We start from the raw sequence: 22,165 nt of genomic DNA on the forward strand, positions 1-22,165 counted from the left end.
CCACTATTATGTCCTAATGAGAGACCTGAAAGACCTAAGTGTGAATTAGGTGGAGGACAGATGAAATTACATGTAACGGGAGGTTGCGAAGTCGGCGGGAAGGAAAAGTGACTTGCAGTGTAAACCAAGTGTCAAGCATGGTTGTGGCAGTCCGCCATGAGCTGTGGGCTGCTGTGGATAACTGTGGATGATGATGACAAAGAAGAATTAAGATCTTTACCTGAACTCGATAACATGGAAAGCATTCTGGTGGTTCTTTGTAACTCGGTAAATTTAGTACAGGGCTGCACATTTTTATAAAGTTAGAAAATTTTATGTTTATAAAATTGCACGAAAATTTTGATATATTTGTCAATAATGACAGGTGTTTATTATTTTATTCTTCATTAAAATCTGCCAGTCTATGATTTTTACCATGAAGTTATTATTTTTCTTAGGCTGACTACAGACTTTCTATTAGCCGAAGAGGCCGATAGTTTGGTTGAGACCATGGTCTATCTGTAGCCTTTTTTACACATACATTTAGATAGTTTGCTCTAAGAACCCTGAGGGGTTCAATTTAATATAGAAATATAAAAAAATTAAATTATGCTTAATCTTCTTAGTACTTATATTCGGTACGATACAGTAATTCAACTTTCAACATATTCAATCGTTTAAATATCTGTATCCAATCCAACAACAAAGTAATAGACTTTTCAAGCAAATGACCTGTATTCAATCGAAGCAATCATAAATATCCCATTAATCCCAACTATATAATATTATAAATTCGAAAGTAACTCTGTCTGTCTGTCTGTCTGTTACGCTTTCCCGCTTAAACCTCGCAACCGATTTTGATAAAATTTGGCATAGAGATAGTTTGAGTCCCGGGAAAGAACATAGGATAGTTTTTATCCCGGTTTTTGAAACAGGGACGCGCGCGATAAAGTTTTTCTGTGACAGACAAAATTCCACGCGGGCGAAGCCGCGGGCGGAAAGCTAGTAGAACAATATATTTTTATTTGGTCGATGCATCAATTTCGACGGTTTTTCATTTGATTTCACAGGCTTTCAGGTATCAAAAAATAGTTTTTTGTACATTAATCTTCGCTTTTGTAATCTTTCTGCCTTTCTGATCGGTTTGTGATTACCCTTACCTTGTCATGATCATGATGTTAATGTTAAACCTACTTGGATATTTTTCTGTCTTGTTACTGGCTGATTTTGAAATTCAATTTTAGTTCTAGATATGTGTCAAGTCATCGTTCGTCATGAACTCAGAACGAACTTCAGTTTTATAAATTCTTTCGTGAAGAAAACATAAAATCAAGAAAAAAACTTTAAAATATTTCCTAAAGACCGCATAAAAATATAATTTTAAGAAAATATACTTATATCTATATAGCTAAGTTTGCTTTTGCAGCTTTTAAAACTCTACTAAGATGTAAGTTTTATCCCTATTGTTTACATTTTTCTTTTAGAAAAGGTTGTGGGTTTGTCAGTGAAAGGAATGGACTTTGACTTGTTGGATGTCATTCTGGAGTACTATGGTGAACTAATCTTGATGCTTTCTTTTCCAGGTGTTGCGGTTGCGGATGCCCCAAGATCACCATCTACACATGCTGCACCAAGATCTGCTGAGCATGTCTCCCGGCATTCGACGCCGCGCCCCCCGCGGCCGGCTCGCGCCCACGTGGCGCCAGCGTCAACTCGACGACGTCGACCCGGACCAAGAAGCCTGAAGCCAGGGCCCGTGCTTTTGTGAATGCAGTTATAGTGCCGTTAATAAAGTGGATTGAGTAGATTTAACATCTTTTTATTAAAAATTCCCTATTCCTCGCCCAGTTCTCAAATTAAGGTTAATTCAAATCGGGCCAGGAAATAGAAATAGGTGCGCTATAGGTATAAGAGTAGCCAGAGTTGAGGTGTAGGAGTGCCGCAGAGTTGAGGTGTAGGAGTGCCGCAGAGTTGAGGTGTAGGAGTGCCGCAGAGTTGAGGTGTAGGAGTGCCGCAGAGTTGAGGTGTAGGAGTGCCGCAGAGTTGAGGTGTAGGAGTGCCGCAGAGTTGAGGTGTAGGAGTGCCGCAGAGTTGAGGTGTAGGAGTGCCGCAGAGTTGAGGTGTAGGAGTGCCGCAGAGTTGAGGTGTAGGAGTGCCGCAGAGTTGAGGTGTAGGAGTGCCGCAGAGTTGAGGTGTAGGAGTGCCGCAGAGTTGAGGTGTAGGAGTGCCGCAGAGTTGAGGTGTAGGAGTGCCGCAGAGTTGAGGTGTAGGAGTGCCGCAGAGTTGAGGTGTAGGAGTGCCGCAGAGTTGAGGTGTAGGAGTGCCGCAGAGTTGAGGTGTAGGAGTGCCGCAGAGTTGAGGTGTAGGAGTGCCGCAGAGTTGAGGTGTAGGAGTGCCGCAGAGTTGAGGTGTAGGAGTGCCGCAGAGTTGAGGTGTAGGAGTGCCGCAGAGTTGAGGTGTAGGAGTGCCGCAGAGTTGAGGTGTAGGAGTGCCGCAGAGTTGAGGTGTAGGAGTGCCGCAGAGTTGAGGTGTAGGAGTGCCGCAGAGTTGAGTTCACGCCCTCGCTACAGTGAGTCGCTACAGTGAGTGTGTAACGCCCTCGCTACAGTGAGTGTGTCACGCCCTCGCTACAGTGAGTCGCTACAGTGAGTGTGTCACGCCCTCGCTACAGTGAGTGTGTCACGCCCTCGCTACAGTGAGTGTGTCACGCCCTCGCTACAGTGAGTGTGTCACGCCCTCGCTACAGTGAGTGTGTCACGCCCTCGCTACAGTGAGTGTGTCACGCCCTCGCTACAGTGAGTGTGTCACGCCCTCGCTACAGTGAGTGTGTCACGCCCTCGCTACAGTGAGTGTGTCACGCCCTCGCTACAGTGAGTGTGTCACGCCCTCGCTACAGTGAGTGTGTCACGCCCTCGCTACAGTGAGTGTGTCACGCCCTCGCTACAGTGAGTGTGTCACGCCCTCGCTACAGTGAGTGTCACGCCCTCGCTACAGTGAGTGTGTCACGCCCTCGCTACAGTGAGTGTGTCACGCCCTCGCTACAGTGAGTGTGTCACGCCCTCGCTACAGTGAGTGTGTCACGCCCTCGCTACAGTGAGTGTGTCACGCCCTCGCTACAGTGAGTGTGTCACGCCCTCGCTACAGTGAGTGTGTCACGCCCTCGCTACAGTGAGTGTGTCACGCCCTCGCTACAGTGAGTGTGTCACGCCCTCGCTACAGTGAGTGTGTCACGCCCTCGCTACAGTGAGTGTGTCACGCCCTCGCTACAGTGAGTGTGTCACGCCCTCGCTACAGTGAGTGTGTCACGCCCTCGCTACAGTGAGTCGCTACAGTGAGTGTGTCACGCCCTCGCTACAGTGAGTGTGTCACGCCCTCGCTACAGTGTGTGTGTCACGCCCTCGCTACAGTGAGTGTGTCACGCCCTCGCTACAGTGAGTGTGTCACGCCCTCGCTACAGTGAGTGTGTCACGCCCTCGCTACAGTGAGTGTGTCACGCCCTCGCTACAGTGAGTGTCACGCCCTCGCTACAGTGAGTGTGTCACGCCCTCGCTACAGTGAGTGTGTCACGCCCTCGCTACAGTGAGTGTGTCACGCCCTCGCTACAGTGAGTGTGTCACGCCCTCGCTACAGTGAGTGTCACGCCCTCGCTACAGTGAGTGTGTCACGCCCTCGCTACAGTGAGTGTGTCACGCCCTCGCTACAGTGAGTGTGTCACGCCCTCGCTACAGTGAGTGTGTCACGCCCTCGCTACAGTGAGTGTGTCACGCCCTCGCTACAGTGAGTGTGTCACGCCCTCGCTACAGTGAGTGTGTCACGCCCTCGCTACAGTGAGTGTGTCACGCCCTCGCTACAGTGAGTGTGTCACGCCCTCGCTACAGTGAGTGTGTCACGCCCTCGCTACAGTGAGTGTGTCACGCCCTCGCTACAGTGAGTGTGTCACGCCCTCGCTACAGTGAGTCGCTACAGTGAGTGTGTCACGCCCTCGCTACAGTGAGTGTGTCACGCCCTCGCTACAGTGTGTGTGTCACGCCCTCGCTACAGTGAGTGTGTCACGCCCTCGCTACAGTGAGTGTGTCACGCCCTCGCTACAGTGAGTGTGTCACGCCCTCGCTACAGTGAGTGTGTCACGCCCTCGCTACAGTGAGTGTCACGCCCTCGCTACAGTGAGTGTGTCACGCCCTCGCTACAGTGAGTGTGTCACGCCCTCGCTACAGTGAGTGTGTCACGCCCTCGCTACAGTGAGTGTGTCACGCCCTCGCTACAGTGAGTGTCACGCCCTCGCTACAGTGAGTGTGTCACGCCCTCGCTACAGTGAGTGTGTCACGCCCTCGCTACAGTGAGTGTGTCACGCCCTCGCTACAGTGAGTGTGTCACGCCCTCGCTACAGTGAGTGTGTCACGCCCTCGCTACAGTGAGTGTGTCACGCCCTCGCTACAGTGAGTGTGTCACGCCCTCGCTACAGTGAGTGTGTCACGCCCTCGCTACAGTGAGTGTGTCACGCCCTCGCTACAGTGAGTGTGTCACGCCCTCGCTACAGTGAGTGTGTCACGCCCTCGCTACAGTGAGTGTGTCACGCCCTCGCTACAGTGAGTCGCTACAGTGAGTGTGTCACGCCCTCGCTACAGTGAGTGTGTCACGCCCTCGCTACAGTGTGTGTGTCACGCCCTCGCTACAGTGAGTGTGTCACGCCCTCGCTACAGTGAGTGTGTCACGCCCTCGCTACAGTGAGTGTGTCACGCCCTCGCTACAGTGAGTGTGTCACGCCCTCGCTACAGTGAGTGTGTCACGCCCTCGCTACAGTGAGTGTGTCACGCCCTCGCTACATTGAGTGTCACGCCCTCGCTACATTGAGTGTCACGCCCTCGCTACATTGAGTGTCACGCCCTCGCTACATTGAGTGTCACGCCCTCGCTACATGTGTCACGCCCTCGGGATTTAAAGGAAAATCTGGGATACGCTTATAGTAGTTTTATTTTTCCACAAAAACGGCACGGTACTTCGTAGACGAAGTAAGTTTCGGGTGTTCCCCGAAGAAACCGCTACGGGCGTCCATGGCCCGCCCGCGACGGCAAGCGTGCGACACTAGCAAATCTTGGTGCAGCACGTGTAGATGGTGATGCATGGACAGCAGCAACCGCCGCAGCACCCACCGCAGCAGGGTCCACAACCTCCGCAGCACCTGGGGAACAAAAAATGAAAGTCAGCGGTCTTCTAGACAATTCTAGAATAGACGATTCGTGAGTCACCGAAAAGAAACTAGAGGGAATTAGAGGGAACTTACATTTTGGTTCTGGGGTTAAGGAGTACTTGTCAAGCCTAAAGAAAATAGGTCTATAGAAGACTTAGTTTGTTTGTGGAAATTGTGGCTTGTTTAGATTTTTGTACGATTTGAGGTTTTTTTTGGATCTTTTTAAATTATGTGTATCACGCAAAGGATTTGATTGTACTGACCTTCCTAAGTAAAGTACTTCTACAAATCATCTCTGTACGGGTTCGAACGTGGAAGTTGGTGCACAATATTCGAAATATATTTTTTAGCCATTTTGTCAACTGCCAAGTAAAGTTTTTACTGGAAGTTGGTCTATACAACCTCCTTTTTAAAATTTCAGACATAAAAGCTATTCACGATAAGTTTTTATGAAGCGTCATTTAAAGCAGTTTTGTTTTAATTTCCTAAAATTTGTGTTTACGCAACTAGTAATGTGTAGTGTAATAATGGTGGATAATTAGCATTAACCATAAGTCTTCGTGAACGTGCATGAGTGAAGGCAAATGAAACAAAACAGTGCTACATCGCTTTTCAAGTTCTCTTAAGAGCCACATCTTTACTGAAACTCAAGGGAAAGGAGGAATAATATCATCATCATTAATCAATCATCCATCACTCATTGTCATTATTATTAAACTGAATGTTTTACTTAAAATGTGTGAACGGCTCGAATCCATAATAAAAATGAAGTTTTTTGTAGGTAACTTTTTTTTAAAGATGATATTAGCAATTTGTATTGCCCAAATTACTTATAGTCTCATTAGCCCCTCGTGTTAAGCTAAATAAACTTGTGTTACGAGTGGGCTCACCACAATAGTCGAGCGGCGGTGGGATTCGAACCCGCGTTCCTCGGATCTCGAGTCGGCCACTCCGACCCCTTCACCGTTCGGCTATCGTGGCTATATTTGATTGCCTATACGTGGCTATACGTGACTTGCCTAAGTCGTACTGAAAAATTAGAATAAGGTTCGTGATAACATTTATTCATGTATCTAAATGAAATTTACATGTAAAAAAAAATAACATAATAAGACAAAGGTATAGATAGAAATAATATACAAGTGTAATGTACACTTGTATATTATTCTTATGTATACCTTTGTTTCCTGTTAATTATAAAGTAGCTAGCTCTCCGCCCTCGGCTTCGCCCGCGTGGAATTTTGTCTGTCACAGAAAAACTTATCGCGCGAGTCCCTGTTTCAAAAACCGGGATAAAAACTATCCTATGTCCTTTCCCGGGACTCAATAATGCCAAATTTCATCAAAATCGGTTCAGTGGTTTAGGCGTGAAAGCAAGACAGACAGACAGAGTCACTTTCGCATTTATAATATTAGTATACAGGGTGTTAGGTAAATGGGTATATGAGCCGACACTAGCCCATGTTAACATGGTCATATAAATGGTATGATGAAGTCAGAAAATTAATATCTTCATTTTAATTATTTTATTTTTCATATAAATCAGATTTTATAAAATTTATTTTGTATGAAATTTAAAAAACTTAAAATGATGATATCAAATTTCTGACTTCACCATACCATTTATATGCCCATGTTAACATGGGCTAGTGTCGGCTCATATACCCATTTACCTAACACCCTGTAGAAGTATAGATTCGCAATAATCCTTTTTATACGTTAGACATGTTTAATTTTTAGCTGAAAAGTAAAAATCATGACCATTGTGTTTATCCCTAGTTCGGAATTCTATTATTTTAGGATAACGTTCATAAATGTAAGACAAAATTTTAAGTTAACTAAAAATATCAAAATAAATCAAAATTTAAAGTAATTTTTATTCCGATCTACAAGGTAAGAAAATGAGGAGAAAGATTTGAATGTTTTGATTTTTTATCTGATGAATTAGTCAAAAATTAAATACGTAACTATCTTGTTATATTTGTAGACAGATTCAGCACGATGGTGAAATGCAGGCGGTGCATACCCTGCGTTGCCGTTAAGACTAGCAAAAGTCGAGAACTCAGGGGTGGAATTCTTTACACAGACTGTTTCTGTTTGCGACGAAACGGTTTACAATATGACTGCAAGAGGAGTGGCTGTCAAAACTCACCAGAATGTGAACTAATACCGGCACCTTTATGTGAACCATCTAAAGTTGCATGCCAAACGCATTGCAAAAACCCTCATGCTGAAGCATTGTCGTCCATTTGCAAAATGCAACCTCGTAAATAAGTCTCAAGTGAATTAAGATTATCCCCAGAGTTCAAGATGGCCCAACCCAAAATGTTTGAAGAATTACCATGAATATCAAGCTTTATTCGTATACGTACTCTTCAAGAGTACCTCAAAATACTGTCACATAAGAAGATTTTAAATTCAGAAGACAAAAAATACAGACACATCAAAAGAACAAACATTTTGACAGAAGAAGTTTTGACTTCGACTATTTCAGATGTATTTAATTTTATTGTAAAAAAATTGCAAATTTCTCAAAATTCTAAATTTTTCAAGTGATTTTTTCTACACAAATCTTTCTAATCTTTTCATGATTGTATAAGCTAAAATATCAATAAATTTTTAGAAAAACCCCCTCCTCCGTATAATTTTGTCATCTTCGGTAGGACTGCGATTTCTTGATTTTCCACCATGTAAGTTTTACTCTGGTTTCCTTAACGTCTATTTGAATTCACAAGTTAATAATGTTGTTTTTTTCCATTCAGGTGTACTCCTTGCGGTCCCATGATATGCTACAAATATGAAGACTGCGGTCCTCCGGTAAGTTGATAAGCACAAACTTTCTACACCACATCTGGGGCTATATATTTTAAAGTGTATTCTAATGGTTCGAATGTATGCTCAGCTTCAGTGTTTGCCACGCTCTGCGTTCAAGCGTAATGGACTGCAGGACTGCCACTACTTCCAGCAAGGCTCGATTCGGTACTTGTGCCGGACGGGCCCTAGCTGTTCGAAGCCGTGCCCGCCACCCTGTCCGCCGTGCGTCCGCCGGCCACCGCCCGGCAAGACCTACGTTACACGCTTCAGCGACTTCGATCTTGTATCGCAGTGGTAGCGTGAACGACGCCTTGCCTCCTAGCCCTTAGCTCTTGGTAACGTTATTCTAAATTTCACAATGGTGGCCGGCTATTTCAATTCAGCATTTCTAAAGTGATATCTTTGTTCCCAGAAAGGAAAAGCTTCTGATGGAGCGGCCAGAGCGGAGGAGGGTGGCGCGGAAAAAAAGGATGAAAAAGAAAACCAGCTTAAACGAACAAAGAGCCGTGAACTGCGCGGAGGGATTATGTACTACAGCTGCCATTGCATCAAGCGCAATGGGCTCCAGCATGACTGCCGTCGCACTGGATGTGGCGGCGAGCCGGCTTGCCTAGTCCTGCCGGATCCACTGTGTGCGCCCAGCCAGTTGGCTCGCGCTCGAGGACTCGCAGATCCCGAGCCCTTTGCAGCGCATCTTCGCGCCCAAGGGGGCAATGCATCGGGAGGTGCAGCAGATTCTGGTTCCGGGGGAGGCAAGAGGTTCATTGTGTGCGAACTCAAGGGTATCGTCCCAGATGCTTCCATGGACAAGTCTGGCAAGTGCTGTAAGTGTCAAAGTTCGTTTCCACCTCCTAAGCAAAGTTCCAGTGGTGGCCAAGCCTGTATTTGTAGTAGCATACCTGGTGCAGCCAAAGCCGTTGCTGTAAGCCCTCAAGTCTCAAAATGCCCATGTGGGAGCAGTGCAGCTGCAGCAGAAGCACAGTCGTCGTCAATTTATGTATTTGACGAGAAAACTTTAGATACGATAATGAAGCGCTTTGATAACAAGGAACTTGCACCAAGTGACGTGGTAATAGGGCCGGGTGGTCGTCCTCGGAAAGCAACGAAGCCAGTTAGTAAAGAAGAGCCCTGTACGAGACCGGGTTGTGTACATTGGCAGCCGCCGCCGCCATGTGTATGGGATGCTCCTTGTAAGGCAGATTGTTTCGAGACCCCACCTGGAATACAGCCGGGCCGCAACCCACTTACAGGTGGTGGTGCTAGTGCATCTAGGCAAGCTTCAAGTAGAGGTGGAGGCGGCCAGGGTGGAGGCCAGCCTCGTGAGCGGATGAAATTGCTAACGCCTGAATGTTGCACAGGTTGCTCCTCGTCGGGCGGCGGTGGTGCGTCGAGTAGTGGCGGTCCAGCGGCGGGCCTGCCGGTGTTGGTGATGAAGCTCTGCTAACGAGTACAACGGCGCACACCGAAGTTCGAAGGCTTAAGAAAAAGTGCAAAATACTATTATATACCTTACTAATCGTGAAGAATAAAAGATATTTTTTTTAAATTTAGTTTTTCTTTTTAGGACCATTCATACTTTGTAGTAGGAAGTGTAGGATACATACTTTATAAACATAGGTAGGTCATCCACAAACCACAAGCCGAGTACTACAAAAGTAGGTACTAGTGTTGTTCCAAGGTGGGTAAAGTGCTGTCAAACGTTTCTGAGACGTCAAAGTGATAGATGACCTACACATGTCCCACCAAACTCGTTGACAGAGGGGTGCCACCATCGCTCAACTTTTAGTTTCCACATAGTTTCCAACATGGCAAAAATCGTAACCAGCGATCCGGTATTGACGGTGGCGCCCCCTGTCAATGTCATGGATAGGGCAGTTCAGTATTTTGGAACTATCTATATAGCCTGACCAGGAACATAAAAACCCTGGCATAGAGGCGCGTCAATTGCATTTGATAGTGCAACACTGAGTACAGTCGTACCTGTGTTAAATTAATAGGCTAACTTTATGTATCAGGATTCAGGATTACGGGCTAATTTGTTATTTTCATAAATTAACGAAAAAATGTTATTATAGGTAACCTGGTTTAAATTAATTAAATGAAACCATCAATCGAGCTAGTAGGATTTATTTTATTATTCATCAATAATCAAATTCAGAACTTGACTATTCAACTGCAATGTCTGCTCATGAACGCTTCAAACTCGGTACTTCTTTCCCAATTCCATAAAATTCAACACTTAGAAGAACTGTGACAAAAATCTTTAAAATAGGTAGTTGAAACCAACCACAGCTAATTTTCATAGTGGACTGTACTATACGATGTATATAGGTGACCCACGCTGAACTGTCCCACCAAACTCAATGACAGGGGGGCGCTACCATCGTTCAACTAAATGGTTTCCAACATGGCAAAAATCGGAACTAGCGATCCGGTATTGACGGTGGCGCCCCACTGTCAATGTCAGGCATAGGACAGTTCAGTATTTTGGAACTATACGATAAACATATCAGTCAATTTGACAACCTTTGTCGGAAACATTATTCAATGAAAATATTAAATATAGATGACCCACGCTGAACTGTCCCGCCAAACTCAATGACAGGGGGGCGCTACCATCGTTCAACTTTATGGTTTCCAACATGGCAAAAATCGGAACCAGCGATTTGGTATTGACGGTGGCGCCCCGCTGTCAATGTCATCGATAGGACAGTTCAGTATTTTGGAACTATAGTATAGTCAAATACCTGCCTTGTCTAGCATAAAAAAAAAATAAAAAAAATATTGTCCGAACCGGAACCCTTAGTATTTCTCTTCGACAAATACTTTAACACATTGCGAACCACTTTTCTTTTACGACTATAAAAAGATTTTAGCAATTTAATTCACAAAATCAATTGCGCACATTTAAAATAAAGTTTGTTTACACTTTGACAGCAATAGACTGACATGCAAGGTGACATGTCAATGAAGTTTTCAGTTACTGTTGCCATTAAAAGAAATTAGTACCATTAGTTTTCCGCAACATGGCGAGGGTTTTTATGTTCCAGTGGGTCTAGACAAAGTGCAAATTTTAATCGCAAACCAGTCGAAAAGTCGTCGAAAAGCCCCTTTTTTGTATGAAGTTTTGACGGATTCGATGTTCGATTCGATCAAAAAGTGCGGTTTGTCTAGGGGGGCTGGTCGGGCTATACATACATTATTTCAGTTTTGATATCAGGGATGTTATGGATATCCGTAACCGTAACCGAAACTTTCGGATATCCGAAATAAAAAAAATATCCGAAACCGTAACCGTAACTGATTCAAAAGTTTTGGATAATTTCGGATGTAGACAGTTTAAATTGTTTTTTGTATAGCATTATATGTAAAGGCATAACAGCCTGATTTACCTTTAAAACTAAGCGTCCACATGTCGGTATCGTACGCATCGAACGTATCGTACGCAACGGATCGTAGTATTATTTATATGGAAACTCATATAAGTGCGTCCACCTGTCCGCATCGTACGCATTGCACATCCGATACGATGTGTTTCGTACGATGCGTCCGTTGCGTACGATACCGACAAGTGGACGCTTAGCTTATAATGCCATCTAGCATCAATTTTTATTTTTTTATTTTTATTCTATGTAAAGTGTGCGGGCATGAATGAACCGTGTTGGACAACTATTACAAATTGCATTCTAAAGCACAGATATCCGTAACCGTAACCGAAACTTTCGGATATGCGAAATAAAAAAATATCCGTAACCGACCGAGACACCACCCACCGCTGCACGTTTGCATCACAGATTTGTTTATCACACCTTTTCAAGAACAATCGACATCGCGCCGCAATTTCCACACTTGTGACTATCCAGCCATAATCAACTACCTAAATAAGGTAGACTGGGATAATTTGTTTAGTAATGCAACGATTGATGAGGCCTTGGAAAAGTTTTACAAAATAATATACGAATGTTTTGACAATTACATCCCTTCGATAAAAGTAAATGGTCTCAAAAGCAAATATCCTCCCTGGTATAATATAGCTTTAATTAAAATCATACGCGAAAAGGGTAAAATTCATAAAAAATGGAAACGCTATGGGAACCCACGTGATTACGACACATTTGTTATGCTACGCAGCCGTGAACGCACAGTACAACGAGAATGCTATAATAGTTACTTAAAAGCCACTGAAAACAATATTAGGATCAACCCGAAAGCTTTTTGGTCGTTTGTTAAATCCAGAAGAGGCGGCTCTCAGTATCCGAAGCAGTTCACTTACTTAGGAGATACACTCGTGGATGGTTCCGACATTTGCAATGGCTTTAACGACTTTTTCCAAAAAATGTTTTCTAATGGCTCGTCGAATGATGTAGATCTAATAGATAGCGTTGAGCGGGACACCGTCACAGATGTGATAGCTACTACGAGCGTCTCACCAGACAAACTTAAAATCATGCTTCAAACTCTTGACGTGAGCAAGGGGGCTGGCTGTGATGGTGTTCCGCCGGTGTTTCTTCGTCGTTGCGCTGATGTTCTGTGCTATCCCGTATATTTACTGTTTCAATTATCATTATGCAGCGGGGTTTTTCCAACTATCTGGAAAAAAGCCCACATTGTTCCGATCCACAAAAAATCTTCAAAATTAGAAATTATTAATTATAGGCCCATCTCAATTTTAAATACACTAAGTAAACTCCTTGAAAGAATTGTATACAACAGTATTTACTCTACAGTTACAAGTGGTATATCACACCATCAGCATGGTTTCTTGAGGCGTAAATCTACCACCTCAAATCTGGCTGAATTCTGCAGCTATGTGCTGAGCGGTATGGAGAGCGCCGGTCAGGTTGACGTGATCTACACCGATTTTGAAAAAGCTTTCGATCGGGTGGATCACGTCATCCTACTCAGCAAACTATTCGAATTAGGAATCCGTGGGGATTTGCTCAGGTGGGTTAAATCTTACCTAACGAACAGGTCTCAAGCAGTTGTGGTGGGTGGTTTTAAGTCTGACTTTGTTCAGGTTCCATCCGGTGTACCGCAGGGTTCGCATCTTGGCCCTTTATTTTACTGTGCGTATGTGTACGACATTAATAAGTGTTTTCAAAATTCCAATCACCTGCTTTACGCTGACGATAAAAAGGTTTTTACGAGGGTATCGTCAATTAATGACTGCATACAGATGCAAAGCGATTTGAATAGACTACAGGAATACTATAATGATAATAAAATCACAGTCAACATCAGCAAGTGCCAATGCATTAGCTTCAGCCGTAAAAAGGAAACTTTGACATACCCATACAGCTTTAATGACATGATAATAGAGAGAACTTCCATTGTTAGAGACTTGGGCATTTATCTTGACTCAAAAATGTTGTTCAAACAGCACATAGATTACATAGTTAATAAAGCTTTCCGTAATCTGGGCTTCACAATGCGAATTTGTAAGGCGTTTAAAAACCCTCAAAGTTTGAAATCTGTATATTACGCATACTGTCGTAGCATCTTGGAATACGCTAGTCCCATCTGGTCTCCTCAATACGCTAAATATAAAACTAGTCTTGAAAAAGTTCAGAAATTGTTCGTTAACCACCTAAACTTTAAGCAATCACGGCGTCGCGAGGGCTATGTAAAAGACTGTGGCCATTTCAATCTATTACCTCTTGAATCTCGACGCGACATTATTGACATGTGCCTACTGTACGACATTCTGCAAGGCAATCTAGACTCACCCAATCTTCTATCGATGATCAGCTTCTGTACACCTAAATTTCGGACTAGACACACCCCGCTGTTGGCCATACCCAAGCATCGTACCAACTATGCCCAGAACAGTGTTATGACTCGTTTGCATAAAACATACAACTCTAAGTATAAACACATTGATTTCTTTAATGTGAGTAAGAGTACACTGAAGAAGGAAATGAGACATATTATTCTACAAGTTAATGCGCCGGGTTCCTAGAAAACCTAATATACCTATCTATGTGTTCTGACCACACGGTGCATCTTATACCTACCTAACTCAGTGATCACGTTATTGTGGGATATAAATATATATAAATAGGGACATTTAAGGTCTGCCTAATTAATATTTAATTGTTTTGATGTCTTAAGGGTTGTAATAATTTACCCAAATTTACTTATATTTAAATTTAATTACACTAAGATTGTATAACCTGAGCGCTGCATGTTCAATCATGATTATTATTTTTAGGCATGGTTGAGGATGCAGCGCTTATTGGTACTCATTACCTGATAAAATGTAATAATGTACGAACTAATTTAAACAGCTAGGAAACTCTTTAATTGGCTTAGATTTAATGCTCATCAAACTAACATGAATATTGTAAAACAGCTGTTGAGTTTCTAAATAAATAAAATAAAAAAAATAAAAAACCGAAACCGGTATAATATTATTCCGATATCCGTAACCGTATCCATAACCGAAACTACATATCCATAACATCCCTAGTTGATAGTAGCGCCCTCCTCAAAAACTAAAGATGTCCGATAATGAACCGTGACATTGACAACAGGGTGCTATAGATGACATATAAACTGAACTGTCTCACCAAACTCATTGACAGGGGGGCGCTACCATCGTTCAACTGATAGTTTCCAACATGGCAAAAATCGGAACCAGCGATCTGGTATTGACGGTGGCGCCCCGAGGTCATTTTATACCACTGTCAATAGTGGTCAATAGGATCTGACAACTGAAAAGTGACAAACAGTCAAACAAAACAAAATAGCCCAAATCTAATCCAAATTAAACCCATAGAAATGTAAGTTAAGATAATTAATCTCTACATTATGTAAACAAAACCGAAACCATACCACAAAACTCACTAACTTTACAAAACCTATAAAAGGAAATCAAACGCCAGCTAAAACTTCAAAGCAATGTCGCGTATGTGCAGATTTATCATAACGCCTGTGTGCAAATCGGGCCTAGCATATTGTGAAGGTAGCATTTTAACGCGCTTTTCAAAAGGCGTTCCTTATAAGCAATTAAAAGTGTGTTATTCTTCAAAAACTTGTGGTTCTGGAAGCTCCGATAAGTCAAGTTCTCAAAGTTCTGGTTCAAGCACTGGTAAATCGGGGGGCGAAGGTGGTGACCCTTGTAGGCCTTGTGAGCCTTGTAAGCCTTGTGAGCCTTGTAAGCCTTGCGGGCCTTGTATGCCTTGTGAGCCTTGTAAGCCTTGCGGGCCTTGTGGGCCTTGTGAGCCTTGTAAGCCTTGTGAACCTTGTGGGCCTTGTGGACCATGCGGACCATGCGGACCATGCGGACCGTGCGGACCATGCGGACCATGTGAACCATGTGGACCATGTGGGCCATGTGGGCCTTGCGGACCTTGTGGACCTTGTGACTGGAGTTGCAGCCCTTGCCCTCCGCCTGACAAATCTGACAAATCTGATAAATCTGATAACAATCCATCGAGTCCTACAGTATACGATGTGAGTAACGGCTATTATAATACCAATATTCTAGTACTGTCTAATTAGATAAAAAAAATATCTAATAAATCAGCCTTTCATGCAGCAATAGTATTTTTTTTTATATTCACGCTTCTTGATTAATTAATAGGTAGGTAAAGTATTAAATTTTTTACCTTGTCTGTTTTGTAATACACTAAGAAAACCTTTTATTTTCTTGTCTTTAGTGTGAAATGAAATAATTATTTTCAGCAACGCAAGTATGGCCATTGTCTACCAAAAAACGACGTAGGCATGTGTTTTGAACCATTACCACACATACCGACTGGGGTTTTCAGAAATACTGATTGCGAAGTTAGTATCTGTGTTATTTATTTATCAGTTTTGTAAGTAAAAAAATTGCAATAATATTCATCATGTAAGGGCAATCAATCGACTTCATATCAGTAACTTCATTAGTTCGCGCGTTCTGTCATCGCCCGAGTGGTGTCGCGAGTATACGGCCGTAGCCATAGACTTCCGCGACAGCATACAAGATTCCTGATTTTACCTTTACAGGTTCTCGGCCTCGGCGCTGGCAAGTGCTGCATGTACAAAAATCCCGAATACTTCTCATTCCACCACATGTCGTACTACGACATGCACCTCATCATGCGATGCTACCGCAAGCCGAGCCCCAAAACTGGGAGAAAACCTTAAAATAAGAGAACCTGACAAAATTATAAGCGCATTTAACGTAAGGAAAACTGAAACTTTCGAAAAAAATAGTAACTTTTTATAAATTTTCGCTTTTCATTTAAATCTACCCTCGCATTTCTTTTGTCTTAAAATACACAATATGAACATAATAACACATACATACATACAAACGCAGTTTAAACATACTTAACTGCTTTCTCTTAGACGCACTTTTAACGTTCGATTCACACTGAAATTCGTTTAAAAATAGGTAGGTAGCTTACTTGGTAGCAAATTGCAATAATAACGTGCTCGCCGTTGCCAATGAAACCTACATTATCATTCTTTGATTGGGTCTGTTGTGTGTAGAATGCACCACATCTCGCTAATTACTTGCAAATGGATTTAAATCGCTCCCATAACTCGGCAGCGGCCGCTAACCGTAAAATTCAATAACAAATAACTGACTTGAGCATGATTTAAGTCCGGAAAGTAATGAAAGCTGATGAGTGTCACTAGTGAAGTCGCGTAATTAGAGATTCCTTCGGTGTAGGCTCGTGTAATTTATAACAAAACGAACTCATGGGCTTAAAAGTCCTAAAAGTCTAAAGAAAATTCAATCATAGGGAAAAATGTACATATTTCTGAAAATTGATAAACGATCAAACAAAGAAACACGTGCGTGAAATGGATGTTCCGTTTTATTGATTAACCTAATTAAGTACCATAAAAATATTATTGTGCTTTAAAAAAAAACATTAGAAAACTCAATTTCTTCGCATTTAAATACCTATTATTTTTTAAAATTGGATAGAGTTATCGCTCAGGCATTACCCCAGAATCGTTGTGGCACGAAATCGATACATCACTATGCGCTCGCGCAGATGGAGCGTTGCAGTTCAGGTGCGCTGCTCACGTTGTTTAAAAAGTATTACATTTTCACTTACTCCGATCGAAATATCTTTCAACTTATTACTCGACTTTAAGACGGAAAAATAAAAGTTATTTATCTATCTCTGTAATACTGACATGTTACGTGACGTTACGTATTACGTTCGCAGCCGAGCACCGATATGAGAGAAGCTGAACATATAATATCAGATGATTTTCTGCCAGTTAGCTCGCCTTATTATTTTTAATTCACTTATTAGAAGGTTCAGAAAATGTGCGATTTCAAACTAATTAATTTTAAACTTTTAATTAAGCGTTCCACAACCATGCGAATGTTTTATAACTAAATCGAAGTCTGTAATTATAGCGATTACGGAAATAATTTAATATTTCACAGATTTCATAATGTAATGCTACACGTTTTGTATGTTACTAATTTATGCAAAAATCATATCAAGAGGTTATAATTATGCCGTTATTCATTCGGTAACCTGCTAGGTATACAAGTATTCATGTAAAATATTTATAGAGATGCATGCATAAGTACTCGATACATTTGCATAAACGCATCCTGCTTGTGGCTGTTCGTCCGGTTGTACTGCATTAACTGCATATCTACAGTTTTATGACTCTACCTTTCATGCACTTTTTATAGGAAAATATCTGTACATAAAGTACAGAATCTACGATGACAGATTATACAATGGTGTTACCAGTTTCTGTTGTTAGTTATCATGAATTTCTTAATGTGTAGCTGTATTATTTTTTAATTACGAGTACTTCACTCTATGATATTTAATATAATTAATGATGCTAATTATTTTTAGTAAAATTATTAGCACACCTACCGAAACACTAATGATATTTATGTTGTAGTTTTAGTCTAATAATTAATTAGTATTTCCTAATCTGCCATCACAGGTAATACAATTAGAAGTTAAGTCTAGCTATAGAATAGAGTAGAAAAAGTTTATTGGGCAGTAACAAATTAAAAAAAAAACGTTTAAAAAATCGCCAGTCTAGCTTTAAATAATTTGTATACGCATGTAACCAGTATAACACCGTCACCTCACTTACAACCACAAGTCGGAATAGATTGTACCTTATTATCCAATTAGGTTATATTCTATTTTATGGCAGAGTATGTTATGTTTAGCGAGATAATGTCGCAATAATCTCTTACAGAAAACAGAGATAATAAAAAAAACCGGCAGTTTATGCTGTAAGATTTCCATAAGTATATACCGAGTATTACCATTTTAACTTATTGGATAAATGCATGAAGTAACACTATTATGGTGAAACAAGCTTTCGTAACCTGAGAACGTTCTACTTTCAACCGATATCCCAACAATGAATCAATTAAAATTTAATAAAGCCACACGACTTATGGGATAAAACCTCTTTACAGGTACTAAACATTTGAATGGGAAAAACAACGTTAATAAAGGAATTTTCTTAGGTAGATAATTGCACTTCTCCCTCTGTGGATATTAGTTTTTTTTTATTTTATTAATAAGTGATTACTGTCGCCCATAGACTCCCGCAGACCCAGGGGCGTTACAGGTGCGTTGCCGGCCTTTAAGGTGAAGATACGCTCTCCTCTTGAAAGCTTGCAGGTCGTATCCGTCCGGAAACACCGCAGACGACAGTCCATTCCACAGTTTGGTTGTACGGGGCAGGAAGTTTCTAGAGAAACGTACTGTTGTGGACTGCCAACCATCTAAGTTTTTTTTTTTTTTTTTTTTTATCCACAACGAGGAAGCTCTTGACCTGTATCTCACCTGATGGTAAGTGACGATCAGGCCGAAGGTGGAAGCGAGCTTCACCCGGAATCCTCAACCACGGAGGAACTGGCTATCTTACCTCTAACTGCCGGAACACAACAATGCTGTTAACATTGCTGTTATGGCGACAGACTTAGGTAAGATGGTGGTAGCTAGCCAGGCGGACTTAGAACAAGCCCTACCACCAACCAAACCGAACAGAAAAATCTGCCCCCACTTAGAATCGAACCCGGGACCTCTGCGTCTGAAGCAGGTGGTCTTACCACTAGACCACAGAGGCGGTTAAATGATGTAAGTATGGATAATAATAAAGTTAGGTGTGTAACAAAATCTGTTTTGATAAAAAAAATCTAATGTATGATTATTAATTTATTAATAACTATCTAAATATCATGTAATTCTGTCCAGGATGTTAATAAAAACATAATTGCGCGTAATTACAATGAAAGCACACGGTTGTGCACGGGCAAGTTTGGTCAGACGTAGGTAAATTAGCCATGTAAGAAGAAAAAACTGGCATAGATTCTTTTCATCCTAGTATGAGTTTATAAGGTATCAAAATATTATGAAAAGCACTATGTTAGTCCCTACGAGCTGAAAGTCATGTTTGGGACTCTACAATCTACATAGTCCAATATTTGTACGCTTACTGTAGGCAGGATAATATTTGCCAAACGCAAAGATAAGTGCATTCTTATTACCTAAGATAATACTACCTATTTATGCATAAAAGTCAGTGAATTGTTGCTTCAGCGTTCATGTAAGCAAACCCAATTAATGCCAATTAATTGTAAACGTTATTTAAAGTAAATTCGTATTATAACATAACAGCAAAATGTTCTTTTAGAATCAATCTTTACCTTGAGTTTAATTACTGAATTCCGAATAAAATCTTGGCCAATTCGAATGTGCTTTTGGTTAAGTGTTTATGTGGTCACTCGAAGAGAACACGCCAGACATGAAAACATTAATTCATCGCTTAGACGGTTTTGAGCCATTCCCACCATTATGGTCTAATCTGTTACGTGGTAATTAAACCAAACTAAGTGGCGGCCAGCGGCCCTCAAACTTTTAATGGCGCTGTCATGAAGACCATATTATTCTAATTATGCAAACAAAGCTGAGTTAGGAACTTAATGTATTAAATCACCGCTATATAATATTTCCTCTTTTATTACAAACATAATACAAACATATTACGTAATGTTCTGGGTAGACTAAAAAATCCTGTGTGTGTGTGTAAATTGGTAATGCATGGCATTTGATAGAGCAGCCGGTTTGATCTCTAATACTAAATACAAAATTGTGTGTTTTGTTTCTAATATTCTGTTCACGTAATGGAAATCGAAAACCGCAGAATGTGTTAATGCGAGTGCATAATAATAAATAATGAAATATCATATTACATGCAATTAAAGATTATGAAGTAAAAACATTATTAACCTAAATCATGCTATTAACATAACACAGTGGCTTGTGATACTTAATCGGTAACTGGTGCCAATTAATGTTGGCCACAAACATTTTTTACTCAGAATTTTTTTTGAGTTACTTAACTATTGGGCGATCATATCGCAAAATAATTATAAATCGGTCTAGCTAAATCCTGACTAGCCTAGATCTCCCATGGGTCTACATTCTTGAAAGTAAAGAAAACTAGGTCTACCTATCAATCAATCGGAAGTTGCGAAATCTTAGACTCTACGACACACTCTGCACACAATGGTCGATGTCTTCAGGAGCACCGTCACACTTGTCGCGGCGTTTCCAATTCCCACAGCCTCAACATAACTACTTGCTAATTGGCTAAACAAACATCATAATTTAATAGATAATCACTGATACTCTTTAAGTAGGTACCCTTGTCATTGCCTGCAATTGTTTGTGGTCGTAGAAATAATAGTATTATTATTAAGGTACATAACCTTACGATACACACGTTCAAGGCTGTTCAAGGAATTGTGTTAATAAAGGATCATCAGTCTGTTACGTTTCCTGTACCTCATAAATAAAATGCATTTCTTTCTATCTAGTATCAATAAAAAATATTCTCCTACAGTGAAAGCCAGTCATGATATTTCACGACGAAGCTAACAGCTTGATTCTATAAATAAAATAATAACCTTTTGAAAGGAGATTGAACAAAAGAAAGTCAATTTTGACTTTCTCTACAAAATCGCGATTTGATAGATTTGTCGATTATTTCACATCGCAATCATAATTAAATTATCCGCACTTGTAATTGTAGTTTATGTTTGTTATAAGATATTGAAGGTCATCAATCAAATATGAAACTTGCGGTTATTTTAGTATGTATTAGCACGTAATTCAAAATTTTTAGAAACTTGATAATGTGTAACAAGTGTCTTTGTTAAAATTCTTTAAAATTATCTACAGGACACCTAACAACTCCAATTTCCTTTTTCAAATAAGAGGAATAAGAGTATTCATAATACTTTGTAAGCAAAGTAGATGAATAGTTTTTCGTGCAGTTATCACAGAGGAAAGTATTTTCTCCCATTTCAGCCGCTCTACACTGGCACAATGATATAATCATAGTGAAATTCGCTGGCACTTTGTCGATTAGGACAGACATGTATGACAAATGACGCCGATTTGTTTCGTGGTGGTAAATAGCCCCAACGGCCGGGCTAATGCTCAGTAATGACACCACGCTTGCTTGTTAGTGTGCATTGAACTGCGCGATGGAAAGCAATTGTTTTGAGCGGAAAAGTGGAAGAATGTTGCCGAAAGTAACGGAGGAATTTAATTGTACAACCACAGCACAGACAACTAAATATGGCCCATACGGCTCTAGATATAAAAACCACACAAACAACTGAAGATGCACGCGATGAGCAGTTTGCGAAAAAACACAGATAAAACTAGAAATATGCGGCCAACAATAAAACTTATTCAACTCTTGCTTTTGTAAAAAATCAAGCGTGCAATACCAGTGATGTTATGACTTTGATTGAAGTTATAAAATGTATTATGATAGTAAAAAGCAGCTCTTTAAAATACTGAAGTAAATAGTACACTCAGTGATTTTATCGCCAGTATTTACGGTATGCTTTCAGCTTTGGTTATTATTATCCGTCTTAATTGATTTTTTAATTATGCATGAATTTTTCATTACTATACAGATACTATCGAAGACATGATTTATGCAAAACAACATTTAAAAGCATTTTCAGCATTATTGAAACTTAACGATACAGTAATCATATTTAAAAAAATCTTCAACAGAATCAACCGAACACAGGCCATTAAGATAAAGATCTATAAAGATCTCGATGAGCTGTATTAATGTTATTTGCAAGCCACTGATCTGAGTTTCATGACAAACTACAAGTTTCTAGTTCGACGCGATTTCTACAAAATTATGGCCCAT

The 22,165-nt window shown here is 41.1% G+C and overlaps 2 protein-coding genes and 2 long non-coding RNA genes across 4 annotated transcripts; 3 read left to right on the forward strand and 1 right to left on the reverse strand.

Moving 5' to 3' along the window:
- The first annotated feature begins 1,264 nt into the window (after nucleotides 1-1,264).
- LOC135075594 (uncharacterized) lies at nucleotides 1,265-1,786 on the forward strand. The gene is made up of 2 exons (XR_010258064.1): nucleotides 1,265-1,426; nucleotides 1,563-1,786. It is a non-coding gene; the product is annotated as an uncharacterized LOC135075594 (long non-coding RNA).
- Nucleotides 1,787-4,932: 3,146 nt separating this feature from the next.
- Nucleotides 4,933-5,434, reverse strand: LOC135075601 (uncharacterized). Its single transcript, XR_010258066.1, has 2 exons — nucleotides 5,261-5,434; nucleotides 4,933-5,158 (listed from the first exon to the last, which is right to left on the reverse strand). It is a non-coding gene; the product is annotated as an uncharacterized LOC135075601 (long non-coding RNA).
- Nucleotides 5,435-6,947: 1,513 nt separating this feature from the next.
- On the forward strand, nucleotides 6,948-9,527 carry LOC135071086 (uncharacterized). The gene is made up of 5 exons (XM_063964841.1): nucleotides 6,948-7,060; nucleotides 7,155-7,857; nucleotides 7,930-7,984; nucleotides 8,394-8,805; nucleotides 9,340-9,527. Coding segments are annotated over exons 2-5 (555 nt in total). The 5' UTR covers nucleotides 6,948-7,060; nucleotides 7,155-7,855; the 3' UTR covers nucleotides 9,426-9,527.
- Nucleotides 9,528-14,694: 5,167 nt separating this feature from the next.
- LOC135075608 (keratin-associated protein 5-3-like) lies at nucleotides 14,695-16,197 on the forward strand. Its single transcript, XM_063970026.1, has 3 exons — nucleotides 14,695-15,436; nucleotides 15,668-15,769; nucleotides 15,974-16,197. Exons 1-3 carry the CDS (start codon nucleotides 14,882-14,884, stop codon nucleotides 16,112-16,114), a joined length of 798 nt encoding a protein of 265 aa, XP_063826096.1. The 5' UTR covers nucleotides 14,695-14,881; the 3' UTR covers nucleotides 16,115-16,197.
- Nucleotides 16,198-22,165: the final 5,968 nt, after the last annotated feature.

Source organism: Ostrinia nubilalis, chromosome 1, assembly GCF_963855985.1.
Source record: "Ostrinia nubilalis chromosome 1, ilOstNubi1.1, whole genome shotgun sequence".
In the NCBI taxonomy this organism is placed as follows: domain Eukaryota; kingdom Metazoa; phylum Arthropoda; class Insecta; order Lepidoptera; family Crambidae; genus Ostrinia; species Ostrinia nubilalis.